General features: G+C 51.4%; 1 protein-coding gene across 1 annotated transcript in view; it reads left to right on the top strand.

The window, feature by feature from the left end:
- The window catches only part of Ksr2 (kinase suppressor of ras 2), a 357,219-nt gene that overhangs the window by 130,789 nt on the left and 203,680 nt on the right, over positions 1-22,750 (top strand). Inside the window, exon 4 of the mRNA XM_058579886.1 lies at positions 16,997-17,510. Coding sequence (XP_058435869.1) covers positions 16,997-17,510 — 514 coding nt within the window. The remainder of the gene's footprint in view (positions 1-16,996; positions 17,511-22,750) is intronic.

Below are 22,750 nucleotides of genomic sequence, written 5' to 3' on the forward strand. Positions count from 1 at the left end.
CCTGACAGGAGTTTGGGGAGCCCTACGATGCCGGGGGCTGCCTGTTTTTGGTAAAGCCTGGAGGCTGGGAAGTGAGGGTGGGGACCCTGACTGACCCCCACCTGCTGGTTCCCAGGGGCCACACTAAGATCATTCCAACCCTGGGTCATCCTCAGCAAATCCCAGGAGGTCAGCGCTGTGTGGTTATCCCCATTTTACAGAGGAGAAAACGGAGGCTCGCGGAGGAGATGGGACTTGCTTGCTGTGCTAGGCAGATGACAGACTCCCCGCTAGTGTCCTGGCTCCAACCCCCAGAGCCTGGGATTGCTTTTCCTTACACAGCACAGGGACTGTGCAGATGTGATGGAATGAGAGACCCTGAGATGGGGAGATGAGGTGGATCGCGGCCCAAGTCACCATGAGGATCCCTGTAAGGGAAGGAGGAAGGCCGTCAGGTCCGAGTCCGAGAGACAGGGCGTTGGGGATGCTTTGCTGCTGGCTTGGGAGCTGCAGGAGGGACCCGGAGCCGGGGTCTGCAGGTGGCTTCTAGAAGCTGGAAGAGACAAGGAGAGGGATTCCTTCCTAGAATTCTAGAAGGAGTGCAGGTCTGTGGTCACCTTGATGTCAGCCCAGGAAGACCCATTTTGACCTCTGACCACTGCCAGAGCTTTGTGATGATCAACAGGTATGGCATTAAGCCACGAGGTTGGAGCTCACTTGTTACAGCAGCCACAGGAAACTCATACCCTTGCTTTTGGTTCTATGGCTGGGGTGGCTTGTTCACCACCCCCTGTGCAAACATGTCCCACAACTCTTCTGCTTCCTACATGGTCACCTTTTTCCGAGGGTCTGCCTTCTGTGGTGAGACACCCTGACCACATATAGTTCTTCAGCTCTGGGGCCTCTCAAGGATTCCAGGCCAGTCCCTGGTCTCTTGCCTCAGGTCACCGGTGCTTCCTGTTCCCCCCCTCCCTACCTACTCCTGCTCCCTCCAGCAGAATCTGCTTTTCTCCACTTGAGTGGCTCCTGGGCTCCGCCTCCCCAGCTGCCCATGGCTCCTTTCCTCCAGTGACAAACACCCAGGCCTCTGTGACTCTGGATTTCTGGACCTCACAGGTCAAGAGAGTCAGGACAAGTCCCTGTAGGAGCCCAGCCCCGTGGGTTTGGGACCAGCACCCTCCCTCCTCAAAGTCCTTGGTCACAGCTCTCTTGTTCCCTTGTTCCTGGGACCACCTGCAATGGTGCCCTGCAGGGCCCTGGAGCTTCCTGACCCTGTTAGAGGTGAGCTGCGCACCCCCCCCCCCAGAGCAGTCTCCCCACAACTGGTGTTTGGGGGTGTACCTGGCTGGGCCCCAGGTCTGTGAGCGGACGCCCCAGGGCTCTGAGGGCTGCGGTTTGGTTGGAGATCTTCGGTTGTCAGGTGGAGCCATTAGTTCCTTGAACCACCTTGTTAAGGGAGACCTTGTCTTGCCAGCCTCTCCTGGAACAGGGTCCTCTCCACGTGCCTCCTGGGAACGGGTGCCACATGGTGTCTGGGGACACTGAGGTCTGGGGAAGTTAAGGACACACGCCCGCTGAGGGGTGTTGATTGGGGTGAAAGCGTCACTAGAAGCTCTCAGCAATGTACCACGGGCTTGGGTATCAACAGGGGGCTTAGAGCCCGTCCACGGTGTCATGTTTTGTCTAACGATGACGACCACTGAGACCTCTTGTTTCTTCTTTTGTTTTATTATATGCTGGCAACGGGATGGCCTAATGCCATCGCCCAGCAGGTAGGGTGATTCTCCCCAAGTTACAGACAAGAAAAGCGAGACCCCCCCAACCCCTGGTCCACAGACACAGTGTTCATCGCAGCCGTCCGACTCCCACCTCTGCCCACGCCTCGCCTCTCGCCCTCCTGCCGGGAAGCTGGTGTCTCTCCCGCATCTTGGAGGCCAAAGTTGCTCTCCGGGAGCCAGAGCATCGGGAAGATTCCAGATCCCTCCTGAGAGTCTTGGTAGATCCACAACCTGGCCCTGGCCCTGGCCCTGCCCCCTGACCTTCTGGACAGTCCAGCCCCTTCTGTTTGGCACACTGAGATCTCCAGGCAAAGGCGGGTCCCTCTCCAGAAGGCTGAGTTGGTGTCCACAGAGAGAGGCCGGGATGACATCACCAGGAGGGTGACATTGCTGCCTCGTCGGGCTTTATCTCAGTTTCCCCAAAAAGCTAGAGTTTTTTTTTTTCCCTCAAACCCTGTGCCCACAGCTCCCGAGGTGTGCAGGAGAGAAACCCAGGCCTGGGGACACAGCACATTTTCTCCCAGGCATTTATAACCGTGAGGGACGACGAGGTGCTGCTTCTGCGAAGCCACCCCCGATGACCTGATGTGCCTAGGGGACATTTCTCTGGCATCAGGAAGGAGTGCTGTCCCAGAGGCGATGTCTGGGGGAATCACAGGCCAGGAGTCGGTGGCTTGGCCACTGCTCGGGGAAGCTGTGAGCTGAGGGTGTTCTCTGTCCCTTTCACTAGGTTGTCTCATCTGTCCCCCTCTGGGCTGCCTCCGGACAAGAGCCCTTTAATAAAACCCACCATCGCCAGCTTGTGATGAGCAAGGGGTCGGGGCGTCTCCCCAGCCTACTTGAAACCACGGTGTGTGTGCATGAGTGTGCGCGCGTGTGCACTCACCCCTGTGGCGTGTGCTTGTGCCCCCGACGCAACCCAGCATTTGCCTTCAATTCCAAGGCACCCAGTTATTTTTAGGGATGACGTACCCCACATCAAAATAACTGGTTATTTTTATGATCGGGCGCATCCATCGCATTGTGACATCTCCCAGCTCTGGAGAAACAGCAGCCAACCAGCCGCGGGGACCGAGCAGGATGAGTCAGCCCCGGGACGGGCCAGGGGCAGGGGCCGAGGGGCCGGGAGGGGCTGCGCGGTGACTGAAGTGACGGGATTCCTAATAATAGCGGCCGTGGCTGAGCGCTGACCTGGGCCAGCCGGGCACGGGGCAGTGTGCGGGTCGGATGCGACTTCGACTTTGCAAGAAGCCCCTGAGATGGGGCTCCCGTCACCCCTATTTTGCAGATGGGGCCACCGAGGCCCAAGCTAAGTACCTGCCCGGGCCTTGCACCGGGCCCAGCCGCCATCGGACTGCACAGCTGACCTGACTCCTTCCTGACCTGCATCCTGTGTGTGGGGAGCCAGGTCCCTCCCCGCTTCCAAGTGCCCCGTATTTATGAAGCCGTCACCACGTCAGCCTCTGAAGTGCTCTTCCTGCCATCCCGCTGCCCGACCTCCTCCACCAGCCCCGGGGAACTTTCTAGAAACACCCCTCATCATGCAGTGGAAACCCTTGGGTCTTGTTTCCGTAGACCGTGGGCCCCAGTCACCCTGGGCCATTCGCCACCTTTCCCAGCATCTCATTCATTCCCTCACTCAGTGTGTGAGGGTCCACAAATCTATCTATTTTTTTGCACCCCACGCAGCTCTAGGAGGGAGAACAGTGAAGGAGAGAGACCAGCTTCCTAGTTTGATGGACCTTACATTTCAGCTGCAGGAGGCACACAATAATAAAAGCACAAATGGGAAATGACTCAGAGCTGTGAAGAAAAATAAAACTTTGATATAATCGGAAGTGACGGGGAGGCCAGGGGAGGTTTTCCTGGAGAAGTGACATGTTAGTTAGCTAAGGAACCGCGTGACGAGAAGCCAGCCCTTACAGGATCTGGGGGAAGAGCTTTCCAAATGGGGAACAGCAAGTGCAAAGGCCCTGAGGTGAGGCGTGTATAAAGGAAAGAGGTTCAGCATGGCAGGAGACCAGAGGATGAGGTCGGGGCAGAGAGGGATGAGGAGGGCTCTGATTAGGGAGAGACAAACATGCAGGCATCAGGAAGGAATTTGGATGCTGAGAGTAATAGGGAGCCATTGAGGTTTATGGTAGGGATTGCAGAGGGCATTCTCCTTGGGATAAACCCTTGTCCCTCCACCTTGGCCTGCAGGCCCTGCCCCTGCTCCTCTGCCTGACTCTCGGCCCCCCTGGCCCTGGCCCCTCATGTGTCCTCCAGTGGATCCCATCTATGGACATGTGGGGCTGGCCTGGTCACTTGTCCCCCTTCCTTTGCCAAATTAACTCTCACTCATCCTCCAGGTCCCAGGTCCCAGCTCCAATGACACTCCCAAAGGAAGCCCTTTCCCAATCCTCAGCCCTGGGGCACCTTGTACTGACGCTCTGTGACATTGTAGCTAATCAAGGTGTGTTTCCTGTCTCTGTTCTAGAACTGCACGAGACACCTGTGTCCAGGAGAAGGGTCCCGTGAGCTGCGCGTGCATTAGCAAATGCTCTAGTGGCCGCCTTAAGACACCCGAGAACCCCAGCTGTCACTCACGTTTGAATCATAGTAAAATGAGCGTTTTAATCATCATTGTTAAGTGTCCAGTTTAGGGGCCTGAAATGCATTCCCAGTCTTAGGAACCGTCACCGCCCTCCATCTGCAGAGAATCGTCACCACAAACAGAAGCTCAGTGACCACTGAGCCATCTGAGCCCGCCTACTGGGTAGAACAGGTGACCCCTCTTCAATGCCTGTCTGGACATTTGCCTGTCCTCATGCCTTGGATAAGTGCGTCTGGCTTATTTCACTTCACACACTATTTTCAAAGTTCCTCCATTAAATTTAATTAATTAATTAGTTAATTTTAATTATTTTGGGGGTACCGAGGATTGACTTCAGGGGCACCCCACCACTGAGCCTCATCCACAGCCCTATTTTGTATTTTATTTAGAGACAGGGGCTCACTGAGTTGCTTAGGGCCTCACTGTTGCTGAGGCTGGCTTTGAACTGGCGGTCCTCCTGCCTCAGCCTCCTGAGCCGCTGGGATCACAGGTGTGCACTCCTCCATTTTATAATGCGTGTGGAAATTTTGTTCTTTCCAAGGGGACTAATCCTCAGTTGTTGGGATGGACCACACTTCTCCGCTGCTGCGGCTCCCGTTGCTCCCACCCCGGGCTGAGGGTGAGGCTGCTGTGGACCTTGGTGTCTGCTCCCATCCTATCTCGGTCCCTCTGGGAGTGTTCCCAGGAGTGGAGATTCTAGATCATGTGGTAATTCTATAATTAACCTTTAGAGGGACAATATTAACTTTTACATATCTTATTTAACCCAGAGTCTCCAAATGTTACCATTCCAACATGTAGCCAATATAAAAATTATAAACGAGCTTCATTACTTTTTTGTGCTAGGTCTTCATAGGGTAGTGGGTGGACGTGAACTTGGTGTGCATGGAGAAGCCTAACAGATCCACGTACCTCATACATCATCCAAATATGCATATATAAATTCTTCCCGGGGTGACAACAGAATTATTATTAAATAACAATAGCAACAAGTTGCTTTATTTTCATTAATTCTCTAAGCCACCCTAAGAAGTGGGTTCTTTGATCATTCCCTTATTAGATGCACAAACAGAAGTTCAGAGAGGGTAAGCGGGTTGGCCCAGGATGCACGGCTAGTAGGTGGTGGAGCAGGGATTCAAACTCAGCTCAGAGTCCATGCTAGGTTCCACATCCTAGCATGTGGTAAGGAGTTACCTTGCCACATGGACTGGTGGTAAGGTAATCCTGGCCCCTGGATCCAGCGTCAGGTCCAGGTACCTCCAGCAATGTGGATATGCTTGGAATTGGTGGTGAAAATGAGGCTGAGGGTGTCGCCCCCCACCCTTCACCTCCTGGATCTGGACTTGCCTGGTGTGGGCGCCAGATGACACGTCTGTGACTCATGTCCAAGACCCTAACTACAAGATCGACTTTTTTAAATTGCAGAGTTGCAACACTGGGTAGTTTTACTGCAGCGACCCTGAAGTAGCTTCTAACTGTGGTACTAACCAGGAAGGGTGACCGAGGTCCCCCACGGGTGGCGGAAACCGGCTGCTGCTTCATTCCCGGGGATGGAAACAGTCTTGTCACAGGCTTAGTTGTGAAAGCACCAACCACAGTACGACAGTGTGCACCTGGTGGAGGGAAAAGAGTGTGGGATATGGAGTTGGGTGGAGTTTTCTAGATGGATGGACCTTGGGGACATTCCTCCAGTCTAAGATGGTGCGGCCCATGTGGAAAACGGCCACTTCTGAGAAGGTTCGACACAGGTACCACGCGGCCCAGCAAGCCCACTTCTGGGGCACACCCTAAAGAAAACCATGTAGTGTCTGTCCCCCTTTATGTGAAATCTCCAGAAGAGACTGATGCACAGAGACAGAGCAGGCTGGGGCAGGGGGAGATTGGAGGGGGCTGCTCGTGGGCACAATGCCAAGGTTCTGGAACCCCATAGGGTGGTGGTAGACTACACCATTACGAGTGTCCTACAGGCCCCTGGATTCTGCGCTTTAAAAGGACCTGTGTGAATTGCACCTGGATAAAACGAATTTTACCAGAAGAGCGTCATTAAAACCAACAGCCACCCTGAAGTCAGTGACCCAAGAAGGTTAATGTCACCAGACCTCTGCTGGGTCATGAAATCTCAAATATCTTAAAGAATAGGAGCCGCGAGGCAGTATTGGGAGGGAGCCCAACCCCCCTGTCCTGTCCCCTCCCCTAGACAACCTGCGCAGGTTGAGGTCGCTCATCTGTCTGGCTTCACTTGGGGACATCCTGGGGTGCAGACAGTGCCCAGTGGGACACCCAGTTTGGCCAGTGCCAAGTTCATGAACACCGTCTCCCATGAAGATTCTTGCTGATGTTGAACGCCTTTAGCAACTTTATTTTCTTCACTTGTCTTTACTGGATTCTTTTTGCAAATACTCTGAACTAGAACTTCAAAAATCCATCCTGGATTTCGGGTCTCACTCCTTCTGGGGTTGTGGCTAGAATGAGTGTCCTATGACCTCCCCACCCTTCCCCATGCCCATCTATAAAGTGACTCAGCCTTTTGAGGGGCTTCCATTCAGATCTCACGTCTCCTAAGAGGGTTCAGGGGGAAGCCTTGGCGTGAAGGGTGCAGATATGGAGTGGAATCCCCAATCCATTGCTATTGGCCCCATGACCTTGAATATCTCACTCTTGCCCCGAATCCTGCTTTCCTCACTGTAAAGTGGACACACTAGCGGGCCGTTCTCCACAGGGCTTTGTGAGGAGACCATGGGGTGTTGCACATGAAATATTTAGAGTGAGATCGGGTACCTACTATGTGCTGGGTGAATAGTAAACTGTTATCAGTGTAATAACAGCCACTCATGGTGGCGCATGACTGCAGCCTCAGCAAATCAGGAGGCTGAGACTGGAGGATCTCAAGTTCAAGGCCAGCCTCAGCAACTTAATGAGACCCTGTCTCAAAATAAAAAAAAAATTTTTAAAAAGGGCTGGGGAATGTAGCTTAGTGGTGGTACATCTCTGGATTCACTCCCCAGTATGGCAGGGGAGAGGGGAAAGGAAAGAAAGTAATTATTAAGAGGTCTTTCCTTTTAAAATTGTTATATTATAGCACTTCTGAATATAATTACATTTTATTTTATTTTTTTTGGACCAGGGATGGAACCCAGGAGTGCTTACCACTGAGCCACATCCCCAGCCCATTTGGTATTTTATTTAGAGATAAAATAAAGTTGAGTTGCTTAGCGCCTAGTTGCTGAGGCTGGTTTTGAATTCGTGATCCTCCTGCCTCAGCCTCCCAAGCCGCTGGGATGACAGGCATGAGCCACCACGCTGGGCTAATTACATTTTTAAATGATTTCATAATTATTATTACTGGTTGAGTATCCCTTATTTGAAGTGCTTGAGATCAGAAGCGTTCTTGGATTTCTGATCCTTTTTAGATTTTGGAATCGTTGCCTCTGTATTAATGAGATGCCTTTGAGATGGGACCCAATGCTCCACGTGAAACTCATTTATGTTTCATGCGCTCCTTACACACCCAGCCTGAGAGTCATTCCATATAATAGCCTTCGTGCTCCGGTGTATTTACCGCGACCTGTCACATGAAGTCAGGGTGGAATTTTCCACTGGAGGTGTCCATGGCCGCACTCAGAAAGTTTCAGAGTATTTTGGACTTTGGATCTGGGAGGAGGGATGCTGCGTCTCTGATCCCAACGCTCACGTTATGACTGTCGGCTTTACCTGTGACTTCAGGCCAATTTTTCCAGACAGTGTCTAAAAGTCCTGCTTCCTGAGACCTGAACTAGCAAGAGCTTTGAATTATTCCAGGATGCTACCAGCCGTGGTGATTCTGGACCCGGGGTCTCCCTGTCGCCTCTGCCTCCAAGGGGCTGGAGGGAGGGTGCACGTTCTGACGTTGCCTTTGAAGTTCAGGCGTGTTCCACGGCACACCGGTGCCTGTCTGTGCAAAAAATAAATAAATAAATCGGGAAGGGACAAAGGAGTCAGACACTTGCTTCGACTTTCCTAAATCACATTCTCCCTTGAGAGTGGCTTTTAGTTCCCGAGTCCCTTATCAGAGAATGTCAAAGGGGGAAAAATAAAATAAAACCCCTACACCTTGAAATGCCTTTAATCAATCTTCAGACTCTTTCATTTCTTAAAACCTATTCCCTTCTCCCCGCCCTTTGCAAGACTTGAAATGAAATGATTTTCCAGAAATGGATGACAAGATAGCAAAGGGGGACGATTAATAACCCCCGGAGCCCCTTGCTGCCACACCTCCCCTATTTAAAATGAAAAATTACCTCTTTTCCCTCAGACTTTATTAAAAAGAGGATCAGAAGGGAGAGGGGACGCGCTGATGGAGCACAGCCCATCAGCCGGGCGCCTCGGAGGCTCCGCAGAGAGGAGTCGGGTCCCTGTCAATTGAGCGGCGGGCAATTTGGGTAATGAAATGAGACTTTCTGCCTCTTCATCCCTAAACTTCGGATTCTGAAATGCAGGGGAGGGGAAGGAGGGGTGCTGCCGGGGGAAGGGAGTCGGGCTGAGATTTTCTTTCTTCTTTCTTGCCTTTCAGACTTTGAAAGGAACTTTAAGAAAGATGGGGGTGGATTTAGTGCCTCCTTAAATTCAGTGGGGTGTGTGTGTCTGTCTGTCTGTCTGTCTGTCTTTGCAGAACTACAGGTGGTGGGGGCAGTGGGTCCCTGTTCATCCCTGTTCACTGAGCCCCAGCCCCAACCCCCACTATAATGATTTCTCAATCAGTGCTCAGCAAAGATGCCTGATTTCCCTGGGCAGGGCTGTATGAGTTCTCTACAGCTGCTGTAACAAAGCAGCCAAAGGCGAGCTGGCCTACAGCAACAGGAGCTTATTTTCTCCCAGGTCTGGGGGCTCAAAGTGTGGAATCGAGGTGTCATCAGGGCTGTCCTCATTCCAAAGGCCCTGAGGGGCATCGGGCCCAGGCCTCTCTGTCCCCAGTGTTGCGGGTGCTGGCCCTTCTCTGCATTCCGTGGCTGGCAGCTGCTTTCCATGCCTCCGTCTCACCATGCTCACACGGTCTTCTCTGAGTGTCCTCTTCTCTTCCTCTAAGGACACTCCCTGGGACTCAGGGAGCACCCTAGTCGTGTACTAGCTCATCTGAACTTGATTGAATTTGCAAAGACCCTGTTTACAGATGGGTTAATTGGGGGCTAACTCTTGAAAGGATCTTTTTTAGAGACACAGTTTAAACCACAATAAGGCTCAGTGACTTCTGACACCAGGTCTTGCTTTCTGGGGTGGGGTGGGGTCGCACCAGGCGAGATCAGGCATAAGGCCTGGATGATCTTTGCATATGGGATCTGCCCAAGACACAAGGCAAGGCACCTCGTACACTTATTAAATCTCAGCGGCATTGTGTGAAAGAGACGGGCTCACCTCTGTCTTACACCAACGTTTCTGCGTCGTTGCACCAGCACCAGACAAATGCCTTACTCGCCCAGTTTCATTGAATCTTCAGAACGATCCTGGGGGAAAGCTTTGGGGTCATCCCCATTTTACAGATGAGAAAATGGAGTCAGAGGGAGGAAACTGGAAGGACAGGTCATACTGTAGAGGTTGGGGTTGTTCTGTGCAAGTTAAAATCCCACTTCCTCAATTCATATTCAGAAGGATGGATTCTTGCCCCTTCTGTTCAGCAAGCGAGCCTTCCAGACACAGAGGTGCCTCTCCTCCGGCTGAGGGAGTGAGGAGCGGGTGATGTGCTCAGGACCTCCTCTCCCCGCCCTGCAGGTGATTCAGGGTCCTGAGACATCTGCTTTGGAGATTCAGGATCAGACAGGGGAGGAGACGGAAGGTGAGGTGATTAAATCATGTCATATCTTTGGAAAAAAGAAAAATCTAAAATGAGGCTGACACTGTCTTGGATGGGCTCAGGAGATTTTGAAATTTCACGATCAATCCTCCCAGACTTGAAAAATGACTTCTGGGGGGAGCATCCCACAGTTTCTGGGGAGATGAGGCAGGCGAGGGTCAACCACATCCCAGGCATGTTCCCCTGGGTGTCTTGGAGGAATCTCAGACTCAGCCTGTCTGACTGGGCCGCCTCTTCGGGGCTCAGCTTCCTGCGTTTCCTGTGACTGTTTCCACCAGCCACTGTGTGAGCCAGACCTGGGCTTTGTGTTGGGGCTGAGGGTGCAGAGCACACCCAAACTCCAGCTGTCCTTCCTCCTGGCTGTGTGGCCTTCAGCAGGCCACTTAACCTCTCTGTGTCTCCATTTCCTCATCTATAAAATAGAGTGACTTCTGTCTGTTTCGTAGAATGGTGGTGTGGGGCTGGAATTTCTCACATGTAAATAAATCACTTGGAAATTCAGTGTCAAGTTCACAGCAAGTTCTCAATAGGGTTGGCCATTCTTTCTCCTTCTCTCCTTATATCCAGTCGGGCTACCTCTTTTGATGCTTGCTGCCACACCCTAGCCCAGGTCCTTGTCACCTCCCAGATACTTCCAGGAGCCTCAGGCTGGGTTCTCCTGTCCTTCCATCTGATCAAGTCCCTCCCCTACACATGGAGAGTCCCGGGGAGCAGTCAGGACAGTCGCCGACACCAGGGCTTCTGGGTTGTCCGTTATGACACAGGGGCAGAAGGAGTGGCAGATGGATAGCCCCCCCATTGCCCTCTGCACTCTGGGTCAACACTGGGCTTTAGGGGGGCTGATGGCAAAATCCAGGAGAGGGAGCCCCTCCATTGGGCTGTGTGACTTTTAAGCCACCGATGCCGGAAGCACCAGCCCCTCCTCTGCTGTGACCAGGGGCTGGTTGGTGACAGGCAGGACCTTGCCTCCAGCGCTGACCCATTTCTCAGCTTTTGCCCATTGGGGGGTCCAGCCCTTCCCTCCAGGTGAGCTGGGAGGTGGGGCCAGCCTGCAGCTGTAGCATGTGGCCTGGCCAAAACCTGGCTTCCACCTGTCCTTGACCATGTTGGGGGACGCCTGTCCCTCCCTAGGCAGGACGAAGGGCTGGGGCTGGAGCCTTGTGCTTGCAGGTAGATGACGTGGCAGATCGCAGCGCCCACCGCGCCCCTTGCCAGGTGCGACTGTTTCCAAGAGGCAGGCGGGTGGCCACCTCCCTGTTTGGGATGCCAGCTGCAGGGGTCAGTACATTGACCCTTAACCAAGTCTCAGCATCCTCTTCCCTCCCCTCCCCTCCTCTCCAGCCTCGAATTTCTTCTAAGTAGCTCCAGCTTCACCGAATGACCCGCCATTCTCCAACCTGTCCCTCTCCTTTCTGCCTGACCCTCCGCTCCAGCCGGGCTCCCCTCCCCCGCACCCGAGTGCTGCTGCGCCTTCTCCGGCACACACAGGTCTGGGGTCGGGATGGCATTGGTGACTCTCATTATCAAAGGGGAGTTCACTGAATATATGGTTGGCCATTTTGAAGTGAACCGATCTGTGACATTTAATGCGCTCACAGTTTTACCTCCTTCCAAACATTCCCAGGGCTCCAAGGCAAGCCCCACCCACTGCCTCCAGCCCCGGGGAACCCTCACCCGCGCCCAGTCTCTGTGCATTGGCCACTTTTCCGTATTCCCTGTAGATGGCATCACGCAACAGGTCACCCCCAGCCGGGCACCTTTCCCTGAGCGCGTCTCCCAGGTGCATGCAGGTTGGCCCTGGCTCAGCCTCATTCTTCCCGCCCTTTGAATGGGCGTACCGCAGTCTGCATCCCCGCTCTTCGCTCTTCAGCCTTGGAATCCCTGCTCGTAGGTCTTTGGGCTCTGCCCCAGGGATTCCATCGCTCCGCGGCGAGAGCCTGTTTGCTTGTAGATCTTTTTGGTTGGACCCTGAGCCTTTTGAGAGCAGGAGAAGACAGACAGGTGCGCAAACACAGGTGCTGGCACAGCCTGGGGACAGGTGGGCGGAGTCAAGAGCACTGAGAAGATGTTTCTGAAGGTGCTCAGGCATCTGTCCGTTGGTCTGTACCACTGGGGTGGCCCGGGCTGGGGTTTCACTCATTTGATCTCATGACTTGCTCCTGGCTTTGCTCTGATATTTGCTCAACAGTCCCCTGTGACCTCCTCATCCTTTTCTGATTGCAGTAGCCCCAAGCAGGTTTCTGTTTCCCGGTGAACCGCCCCTCCATAGCACTTATTATCCCTGACCTACTACATACAACCCATCACCAATCCTGCACAGCGGCGTCTACCCCCCTCTTCTCTGTTTCCACACTAAGATCTTGAGCTCCATAAGGACAGGGATTTTCCTTGGTGGCTTTGTGTGCCTAGGACAAATGCCTGAGAGACTCCAAATAGTCACGAAATAAGTGGACAGATTGGGTGACTGCATTTAGTCCTCTCTGCACCCTCCAAGAAAGCCATGAACATTCCTCTGTTATGAACCCTCAAACCAAGACTCAGAGAGGTTAAGGAACTTGCCTAAGGTCACAGAGCTGGTTAGTGGTAGATCCCAGCTGGGTCCCAGTTCCAGATTCTTTCCATTTCACTCAGGGAGGGCGACAGACAGAGGGACAACATGCAGAGTGGTCTTGCCTTGAAGTAGAAGTGTAAGGTGGTTTAAAAAAAAAAAAAAACCTTCCTTAAACATGTTTTACGAAGGCTAATCTGACAGCGCATTTGTACATCCTGAGCAAATACATCAATCCAGACCTCTCTGGGGGATGGGGAAGCCGCGTGGGCCTGAGTCTCTGTCCCGTCCCTGGCTCGCAAAGTTTATTAGCCTAACAGTGACAGGGCCACCACCGTGACAAGGGCTGGGCTAAGCACGTAGCTTGTGCTCTTCCATTTATTGTCATCATAGTCCCCAAGGTTTTGTCCCCTGCTTCTCAGGTGATAAAACCAAGATTCAGAGAGGGTAGGGGAGTGTCCGCGGTCCCACAGCCAGTAAGTGGGACCGGCCAGACTTGAAGCCCAAGTCACCCGAGTTCAGAGCTGGCTCTTGGTCACTGGGCTAAGGAGTGTGCATACCTATTGGAGAGCAGAGATCGCCGAGGGGGGCCTTCGGTAGAATGTTCTGGCAAGTCTGGACGGGGGAGCGGGGGTCTTGGTGAGGAACGAGCCCTTGTTCCAGCGTCCCTTCCCATCTGATTGATCTCTGTTGGTCCGCGGTGGTTGCCCCTGTGTGACAGCCCTGGTCGTCAGGTGGCCGAGGTCCCGGGTTCAGATTCTGGCAGCCGGTTACCACGCTGCCGTGACCTTGGGCCGTTTTCGTCTTGGCATCTTTGTTGACCTCAGTATCCTTATCTCCAAAATGGAGCTCAGCTTTGGCCCTTTGTGCCCAGAGTTACAAAAAACTCAGATTAAAAAAACCAAAAAACAACAGCCCCATTAAAATGGGAAGGGAGCAGACGACGACCCATGGATCTGTCTTGTGATTTTTATTTATTTATTTTTAATTTTTCTTAAAGAAAGAGGCACAGAAAGCTGTCTGGGGAACTCGGCAGCCAGACAGGGACCATGGCTGTGGAATGATATGGCCTTTCCTTGTTATATGAATTTCGGATTGTTTTTGGTGATGCAGATGTGATCACAAAGTGAGTTGTTTTAATTTAAATCGGGGCAGAGAGTCTGTGGCCGTGAAAGTCCATTGTAAACGGTCAGGTGAGCTGTACGGGGGCTCCTGTCACGTTGTCATAGCGATTGTCACCACTGCTGAGGGGCTCCGCGTTGGAATCTTTCCCTGCTCCACATCTCCTCCGCTGGCCCATCCTGGAGACCCCCGGCCGTTCCCTTCCCGGGTCCTGTTCCTCCGTCCCCACCAGCCTGCCCCCCCCAACCCCTTCTTTACCCAGTCTTTTAAAAAAAATCATTTGCTTCATGATGAAGTTTTTTAATTGACACATCGTCGTCATCGTACATGTGGTGTACACATAATGTGTCCTGATTACAGCCGAGTATCCAGCACATCCATCGCCTTAAACATTTATCATCTCTTCGTGCTGGGAACCTTCGAAATCCCCTCCACGAGCTATTTTGAAATATGCAATTAGTAGTTGTCAACCCGAGTTACCCGGCTGCGCTGCTGAGCCACGGAAACCCTTCCCCCGGCCCGCTGCGGTCCTGCCCGGCCCACCAGCCCCCACCTCCTCTCCTTTCTTCTTCTCCAAGACCAACTTCTGGGCTTCTGTGAACGAGTGAGAACACCCGGTGTTTGTCCTCCAGAGGTGCCCACTTCATGGTGGCTTTGCTGCCACCAATTTCAGAGCCAACATCATTGGTTACGATGTCCATGCAAAATCCTTTTATTGGACCCCCTTCTCCGTGCAGTCACCCCAGTGATCTTTGAGAAATGAATCTAAGTGGGTCATGGGTCATGCCTCCTCCAACTCCCCAGACTTTCCATGGGGCTCATGGAGGAGGGTGCCTTCGTCCCTGGGCTGGTGGGGCCTATCTGTCACGGGTTCCTTCAGCCTTTTGTGGGGCCAGTAGTCACACTGTGGTCACACCCTGAGAAAAACCACCTACTGAGACACGTCCCCAGCCCTTTCTGTTTTATCTTTTGAGACAGGGTCTCACTAGGTTGCTTACAGTCTCACTAAGTTGCTGAGACTGTCTTCAAACCCGAGATCCTCCTGCCTCAGCCTCCTGAGCTGCTGGGGTTACAGGTCTGAACCCGGCACTGACGTGGTTTTGAAGCCTGTACTTTGGTGCTCTTTGACCCTGATACGTTTATATCTCGGTGTGGAGGATGAAGAAAGGCTGTATATTTGCTGCCTGAGAGTCTGAATCTTTAGAACAAACTTGCAGTTGTACCATCACTAAGGTAAATGAGTGAAAAATGTTCATATGCTATTGGATTTTTTTTTCTTAGTTACCTGATATGAGGCTGGAAACCTCAATCTGTGCTCATTACAGTGCGATTCTTTTGAAAAGTCTCCATCCTTCTAATAAACCTTCAGAAGTCTTAAAACAACCACCACAACAGCAAGCCTTCCTACCGCCAGGCCTTTGTACCTGCTGGTGTGCCTGCCCCTGCCTGCTGACATGGCCATCCCCTTCTTGTCCTAAAGATGCCACTTTGTTAGATGGCATTCCCAGAGTTCTGCTGGTGCAATCTCCCACCTCCATTTTTTAATTTCTTTCTTTCTTTTTTTTTGGTACCAGGGATTGAACTTGACCCCTGAGCCTCATCCTCAGCCCATGTTATATTTTATTTATGAGACAGGGTCTCACGGAGTTGCTTAGTGCCTTGCTTTCGTGGAGGCCGGCTTTGAACACGCCATCCTCCTGCCTCAGCCTCCTGAGTCACTGGGATCACAGGCTGTGCCACCACGCAGGGCCCCATTTTTAATTTCTTAATAGAATTTTTAAATTGAGAAACTGTTTAGACTCACCACAGTTGCTAGAAATAACAAAGGGACCCTGATACACTTTGTTTAGTTTCTCTCAACAGTAACACTTTGTAAGACTCTAATGTAACCAGGATATTGATTTCCATGCAATCCACTGATCTTGTTCAGATTTCCTTAGTTTTACTTGCAATCTCTCTGTGTGTATTTTCTTCTATGTAATCACTGGGTGGATTCAGGTATCCAGCCCCATAGTAGAAAACGCTGGGTTCTGCACATCTCTGTTGCTGCTTTTCCCACAACCACATCCATTTCTTCCTATTACCCATCCCTAACCCCTGGCAACTAGCAATCTACTCTGCTTCTAAAATGTTGTCATTTCAAAAATGCTATGTTAAGTGGTCAGGCAGTGTGGCAACCTTCTGGGATTAGCCTTTTTCATTTAGTTCAATCCTCAGGTTCCTTTTCATGGCTGAGTAGTATTCCATGGTGTGTCTGGACCACAGTTGGTTGGTTATCCATTCACTGTCACCAAACTCGGTTTATCACAGCATTCCTTTTATTTCCCTGCCAGAGCTATAACCACGTGAAATGCTCCAGTGAGCAGGTCTGTTGGTGTGTCCAGTCTCTGCTTCTGCAGAATAGAAGCCCAGGGGACCAGGGCTATGTCTTCCTGTCATGCCTTTTCCAAGCATGGTACTTGGCATATCATCGGCATTTGGAGAATGTTTGTTGGACAGATGCTCAAATGAGTGCTCAGAAACATAGATCCCAAGTGAGGGTGCATTGGGAAGAAAGCCGTCAGGGAAGGAAGATTCATGTATCTCTGGCTGGGGTTAGGTGTTAAAATTGCCACTGAAGGTAAAGTTATCTTCAAAAATCCTTTCAGTCACCTTGACACTGCGGCTCAACAGGCAGGGATGAACTTATGTGCCTTTCTGGGCCTTTGAGCTATGAACCCGGTTTCCCAGTTTCCCAGTGCTGGGAAACCTTGGAAGAGGAGGATATTGAGTGGGGGTGGTAAGATCAACAAGGGGGCTTCATTCACTTTTTGGAGGGGCCAAGTGGGTTTGGCTGGATTTTGTAAATGTGCTTATGATGTAATATGTGTATGACATAATGAGCATATCACACCCTATGCAGACGATATCACATATATAGTGTGTAATGTCCCTACTACGGAACATGCACACGATGTGATTTGCGAGGGCGTGACTTGCCTATGATGGAACTAGACATGGGAGGTGCACATGCTGTCGCGTGGCCCGCTGGCCCACGTGATGTAATGTGCATGTGAGGTGACGTGCATGTGACGTCATGGCGCATCCCGGGAACTCACGGGCTTTCCCCTGGCTGACCCTCGGTCTCTCTGCTCCTTTGTTCCACCCAGGAGGCAACCTTTCAAAGCAGGACTGGATCATCCAGTGGCCCACCCCAGAGACGGGCAAGGAGAACAATCCCGTGTGCCCTCCGGAGCCCGCCCCGTGGATCCGCACCCACCTCTCTCAGAGCCCCAGGGTCCAGTCCAAGTGTGTCCAGCACTTGTGTCACACCAGCCCCACGCCGGGGGCCCCCGTGTACACCCACGTGGACAGGCTCACCGTGGACGCCTACCCAGGCTTGTGCCCGCCGCCGCCCCTGGAATCGGGCCACCGTTCCCTGCCCCCCTCACCCCGCCAGCGGCACGCAGTCCGCACCCCACCACGCACCCCGAATATCGTCACCACTGTGACCCCGCCAGGCACGCCGCCCATGAGGAGGAAGAACAAGCTGAAGCCCCCGGGGACCCCGCCGCCCTCCTCCCGAAAGCTGATCCACTTGATCCCGGGGTTCACGGCGCTGCACAGGAGCAAATCCCACGAGTTCCAGCTGGGTCACCGCGTGGACGAGGCGCACACGCCCAAGTGAGTGCCACAGAGGGGCTGCGTGGGCGGGGCCTGGGCTGCGTGGGCGTGGCCTGAGTTGTGTAGGTGGGGCCTGGGCTGCGTGGGCGGGGCCTGGGCTGCGTGGGCGGGGCCTGGGCTGCGTGGGCGGGGCCTGGGCTGCAAGGGGCTGTCTGGTGGCCCCAAGACTTGTGTTTCCCAGCTCCTGCTGAATCAAAAGTGGCTTTTCACTGAGAGTTCCAGAAAGTGGGATTTTCTAGAACTGACTTTTTTTTTTTTAAATGCTATCAGTATTCTAGAGGCCTGGGGGCTAATTCTGACCTGTGGCCTGATTTTATAAATAAAGTGGATTGGAACACACCCCTGCTTCATGCCTTCATGAATGGTCTGTGGCTGCTTCGGAGTAACAACTGCAGAGATAAATATGAGCCCCAAAGCAAACTGTTTCCCACCTGGCCCCCTCGGGGAGAAGTTTGCTGTCCCCTGCAGAATCTAGTCCAGGGACACCCCTGGAAAACAGGATGTCAGCCGAGTTATTTGCCTTACTTTTTCTGGGTGCCGATGAACATTAGAAAGAAAGAAGTGATACTGATTTTCACACGTCACTTAACCTAATATGTCAAAATACTATTTCAACATAGAATCCATGGAAAATACTATTTCTGAGATAGTCTTCTTTTCTCTACGGGGGTCTTTGAAATTCAGTGGGAATTTGGCCCCTGAGGCTCATCTCAGTTGAGGGTGAAGGGAAGCCCGAGGCATTGGGGGAGCTGACAGAAGGCCCCTGGCCACCCGGAGCCGTGTGCTGAAGAGGAGCTCAAGAATTAGCAGATGGCAGTGTAATTCACAGGTCTACAAATGCAATATCATTCAGTCGTAGGAAGGAAATTCTAATGCCTGCCACAACCTGGGAGAACCTTGCACTCAGTCTGCTAAGTGCAAGAAGCTGGACATGAAGGTCCAATAGCGTGTAATTCACAGATATGAGGTCCCCAGAGTCCTCATATCCACAGACACAGAGGGAGTGCAGTGGTTGCCGGGAGCTGGCGGGAGGGCAGCTGGGAGATTCTCTGTTATTTGACGGGTACAGAGTTTCAGTTTGGGAGGAGGAGAAAGCTCTGGAGGTGCAGGTGGTGATGTTTGCACAGTGATGCGAATGTACTTCATGCCCCTGAAAGGGCACTTAAAAATGATTAAAATGGCAACTTTCATGTTATGTGTATTTTACGATTTAAAAAAGCAAAGAAAAAAGCAGGAGCCTATCAGACAGTCCAGGACCCGTTGAGGGCCCGAGAGTAAGTGCTTCCGCTTTGCAGGCCAGAGTCCCTGCAGTTGCTCAACTCCGTGTTGGAGAAGCCAAGGAGCCAGGAAGATAGGCAGGCAAAGGGGCGGGGCTGTGTTCCAAGAAAACTTTATTTATAAGAGCAGGTGCCTGGCCAGATCTGGCCTACAGGCCGAATGGTCTAGAGAGTGGATCTTTCTTCTAAGGTACTGGGAAGACTCCACATCAATTTAAATGGAAGACTTAACGTGACTGTGACTTTAGCATGGTCATCCGAGCTGCCTGGGGGAACCTAAGGTGGAGACCTGGCACGCATGTTTGGAACCTCAGATCTTGGAGCAGAGGCCAGGCACTTTTCTGATGGCAGTTGAGTTTGATCTTCTTGGTTTTATGAGAGCAACAGAGATTGGGGGCTGCTGAGGCCTCCTGGCAAGCAGGTTGGGGAGGGTCCCCCTAGGGCTGGGGGCGTGGTTAAGGGAAGGTTGGGGGCGGCGCCTGGCATCTGCTGCTCCCTCTCGGCGCCTCCCTCACCCCTTCCCTGGGCGCATCACGAAGTTAGGTGGACCCTGGTCAGCAAACAGAGCCGCTGGACCCATAATCTTTTAAATCTACAAGGTGGATTTTAAGTGCTGGTTCACCTTGTCTGAAAATGCTGAAGACCCCCCCTCCCCAAGGTCTTAACAATCAGGGCGGCCACCTTCAGTGCGTTTGGGAAATTATGTGTCAGGATTCAGGGTGGGAGCCTCGCCGTCGGGGTTCCTCTGTCCAGTGAGCAAGCTCAGCTCTTCAAGGCCGGCAGCTCCATGACCCACCTCTGGGGATGCTGAGGCTTATGGCAAGGAAGCCGCTCAGGGGAGGAACACAGGGGTCAGTTTGGTGATGTGGATAGTGCCATGGAACCATCTGGCTTTCACAGGGAACCAGGGCACCTGGCCTTTGGGTGTTTGGAAAAAAAAAATCCAAGAGAGGCATTCCACTGGGTTGAGTGCGAGTGATTAGACTGGTCCAGTTGGCATTTCCCTGCGTCTGAGCTGATCCTGGTTCTGGCGGGATGTAGCCTTGGGACCTTGGATTTGACCTTGCTGAGTCTCCGTTTCCTCGTCTGTGCACTGGGGGGTTGGGTACATTTATGTTTTTCAATCTGAGCTTATGACCTATTAGTGGATGGTGGTGACCAGCCCTTAAAATATGAAACAGACTGGCCGAGAGTAGAATACATGGGATATGTTGCGTATGAAAGGTGTTAGTGTTGTTTTGTGAAGTTGTTCAAATTATCTATCAAATATAGGACCCTGTGGGTGGCGCTGTCTTTCATTCAGTCTGGTTTCTTCTCTCCTTCTTGCCCCAGGGGCTTGCTGCCCCCAGTGTGGTGCTAGCCCTTGACTCTCAGCCACCTTTGTTTCAGAAGGCACAGGTCTCTCCAAACAGTCCCCCCCGCCCCGTCTTTCAAAACTGTTGGTTCCTGTGAGGTTTCAGAGCACACAGTGCCCGGGGAGGTCCTGGGTTTAGATCTTCTGTGGCTGGCGCTCTCTGGAACACCACGGTGGCGTTTACAAGATGGTCTGGTTGAGTTTCATTTAGGTCTCCAGGAGCCCCACAAGGGCCTTCTCAGTGAGCAGAGCAAGAAAACCAGAAAACATTAGCAGCATCCTGAAGCCCGTCTCCCCTGGGAGCCTGGCTGCCCAGGTGTGTTGGCAGACGAGCCGCAGCCGTGGTCTTAATCCAAACAGTCCTCAAAGAGCAGCTTGCTTTCTTCCGTTCCTTTTCTTTCTTTTTTTTTGGCATTTGAATTTCAGCCTGTGGTTTTACACTCCCCTGGCACTACTACAACACACACACACACACACAGCTTTATTTATTTTTTCTAGTGACAGTAATACCTCCTTATGGAAGTTTAACAACTTAGGAAATATTATCAGGGAAATGGAAGGTTTCTATGGCTTCTCTCACTTTCTGTGCCTGTATCTGGTGTGCACATAGAGCATGCATTTCCAAAAGGTGAAATCACCCCTTCCGGGGGCAAAAATTGGTTCTTGGGAGAGGCAGAAGACCCGGTTGTTACTGTAGTTTGTGGTCCCCTGAAGAGCTAGAGTATAAAACAGGTCAGATAGAGTTGATCTGTGTCATTAAATTTAAAACATACTTTTATTTACTTACTTTTTTATTAATTAGTATCATTTTAATCATACCTATCTATTTATGGGGTACAATGTGATAATTCAATGTACGTATACAACATGTTATGATCAAATCTGGGTAGTTAGCATTTCCAGCTTTTCAAATATTTGTTTTTCTACTTTTAATCAACACAAGATAATTGTGCATACTTGCAATAATCAAGATATGGAATCAAACTAGATGCCCACCAGCAGATGACTGGATAGAGAAAATGTGGTGTGTATATATACAATGGAATATTATCCAGCCATTAAAAAGAGTGCTACCTATCATTTTTAGCAAAATGTGTCATTAAAATTTCACTGGGGGGTTAAAGATTGAGATTAGGACAGAAAAAAAAATCTGTTTTAAAAGTGTCCTAAAGGGACCCTAATGAAACACCAACATAGATCTTTGAATAGAATCCTATAGACACAGTTAGATATAGGCATGGGGACCTTCCAAGAATCTCCAACATTTCTGCCTGATAGTCAACGTTCTTTGATTTCACTCTGGCTTGTGGCCACCTGATCTGAGAAGACCACCATCGTGTCTTTATAATTAGCTCTTTCGAAAATTAAGATAGAGCCATCACAAAGATTCTGGCCAACTTGATCCTCATCCTAAGGATCCCAACCATGGCTGCATTGCCAGATGGCAAAGCCCTGAGCAGTTCTTAGTGTGCAATGATGTGCAGGTCTTCATATTCCTCTCTCTGCCTGTGAGACCAAGGACTCGCTCTTTCCTGTCATAGGATATAAAATGGTTAAGTTTCATCTCTTTAAACAGAATCATTTTATTATTTTTTAAACTGGATCATTCTAAATGCATAGGAGCTCAGCATGAAAAAGAAATTCTATTGTAAATCTTTGTGTGTGTGTATGTGTGTGAATTTTTCTTAAAGATTATTTTTAGCTTCAATTTTAATTCTGGAAGTAATTCCCAGATACATCTTTATTTGGAAAATACAAGTAACGTAAAATGTAAGCAATAAAAGGTACAATTCCACCCCGCCCTTGCCATAGAGAACTGCTATTACTACTTTGATCTGGATCTTCCCGCACCCCTCTTCAGGTTTCTGAGTGCAGGGGTTACAAATCTAGTTCCCTTTCCTCATAATTGGAGCCACACTGTCCCTTAGCTAATGTGACTGGCCTTTATTGGTCGTGCATAAACATGAATGTTGCATTTATGATCTTTTCACTGTTCACTCCTTTTATAAGTTTCCCTGTTTGTGCCAAAGCCCATCTAGAATGTTCTTGGTGCCTGTCTCTGCTTTCTGACCTTGGTATGGTCTGAGCCATTTCGTGGGTGGAGACCCTTCTGGGGCAGTGTGTCAAGGCCTTGGGCTGCTGTGAGCAGGGAGAACCGGGCTGGATGAGAGCCACCCCGGCACTCAGAGGCTTCCGACTCCCTGAATGGTCCAGGCTAAGTTGTCGGTGGCTTGTGGGGGGAGGGGCTTGGTGGAACAGATTCATTATGTAAATCAGATTTCAGGAGAGATCTTTTTGCCTCTGTTAGAAAAGTAATTATGTGCCAGCACTTAAACCTACTGGCACACACCTACGGATCGTTGTGCTAATTATCACAAGGAATGCTCATGTATTTATGAGGGCAGGAGGAGAGCCAGGGGTTTGCGGATCGTGGAATATTCATTAAAATCCGAGGGCTTCTGATCTGCCCCTGCAGCATTCACTCTCAGGACCAAGGAAGCGTGGAGATACGCTTGGCATCAGATTCACCCCCGAGGACGAGGTCAGCCCGGCAGCTATTCTGTCACCCACAGGGGACTATTTTTCTGTGCCCCTCACTTCCAAATGGC

The sequence above is a fragment of the Marmota monax genome, unplaced genomic scaffold (assembly GCF_021218885.2).
Source record: "Marmota monax isolate L192 unplaced genomic scaffold, Marmota_monax_Labrador192_F-V1.1 WCK01_AAM20220418_F8-fsc00092, whole genome shotgun sequence".
In the NCBI taxonomy this organism is placed as follows: domain Eukaryota; kingdom Metazoa; phylum Chordata; class Mammalia; order Rodentia; family Sciuridae; genus Marmota; species Marmota monax.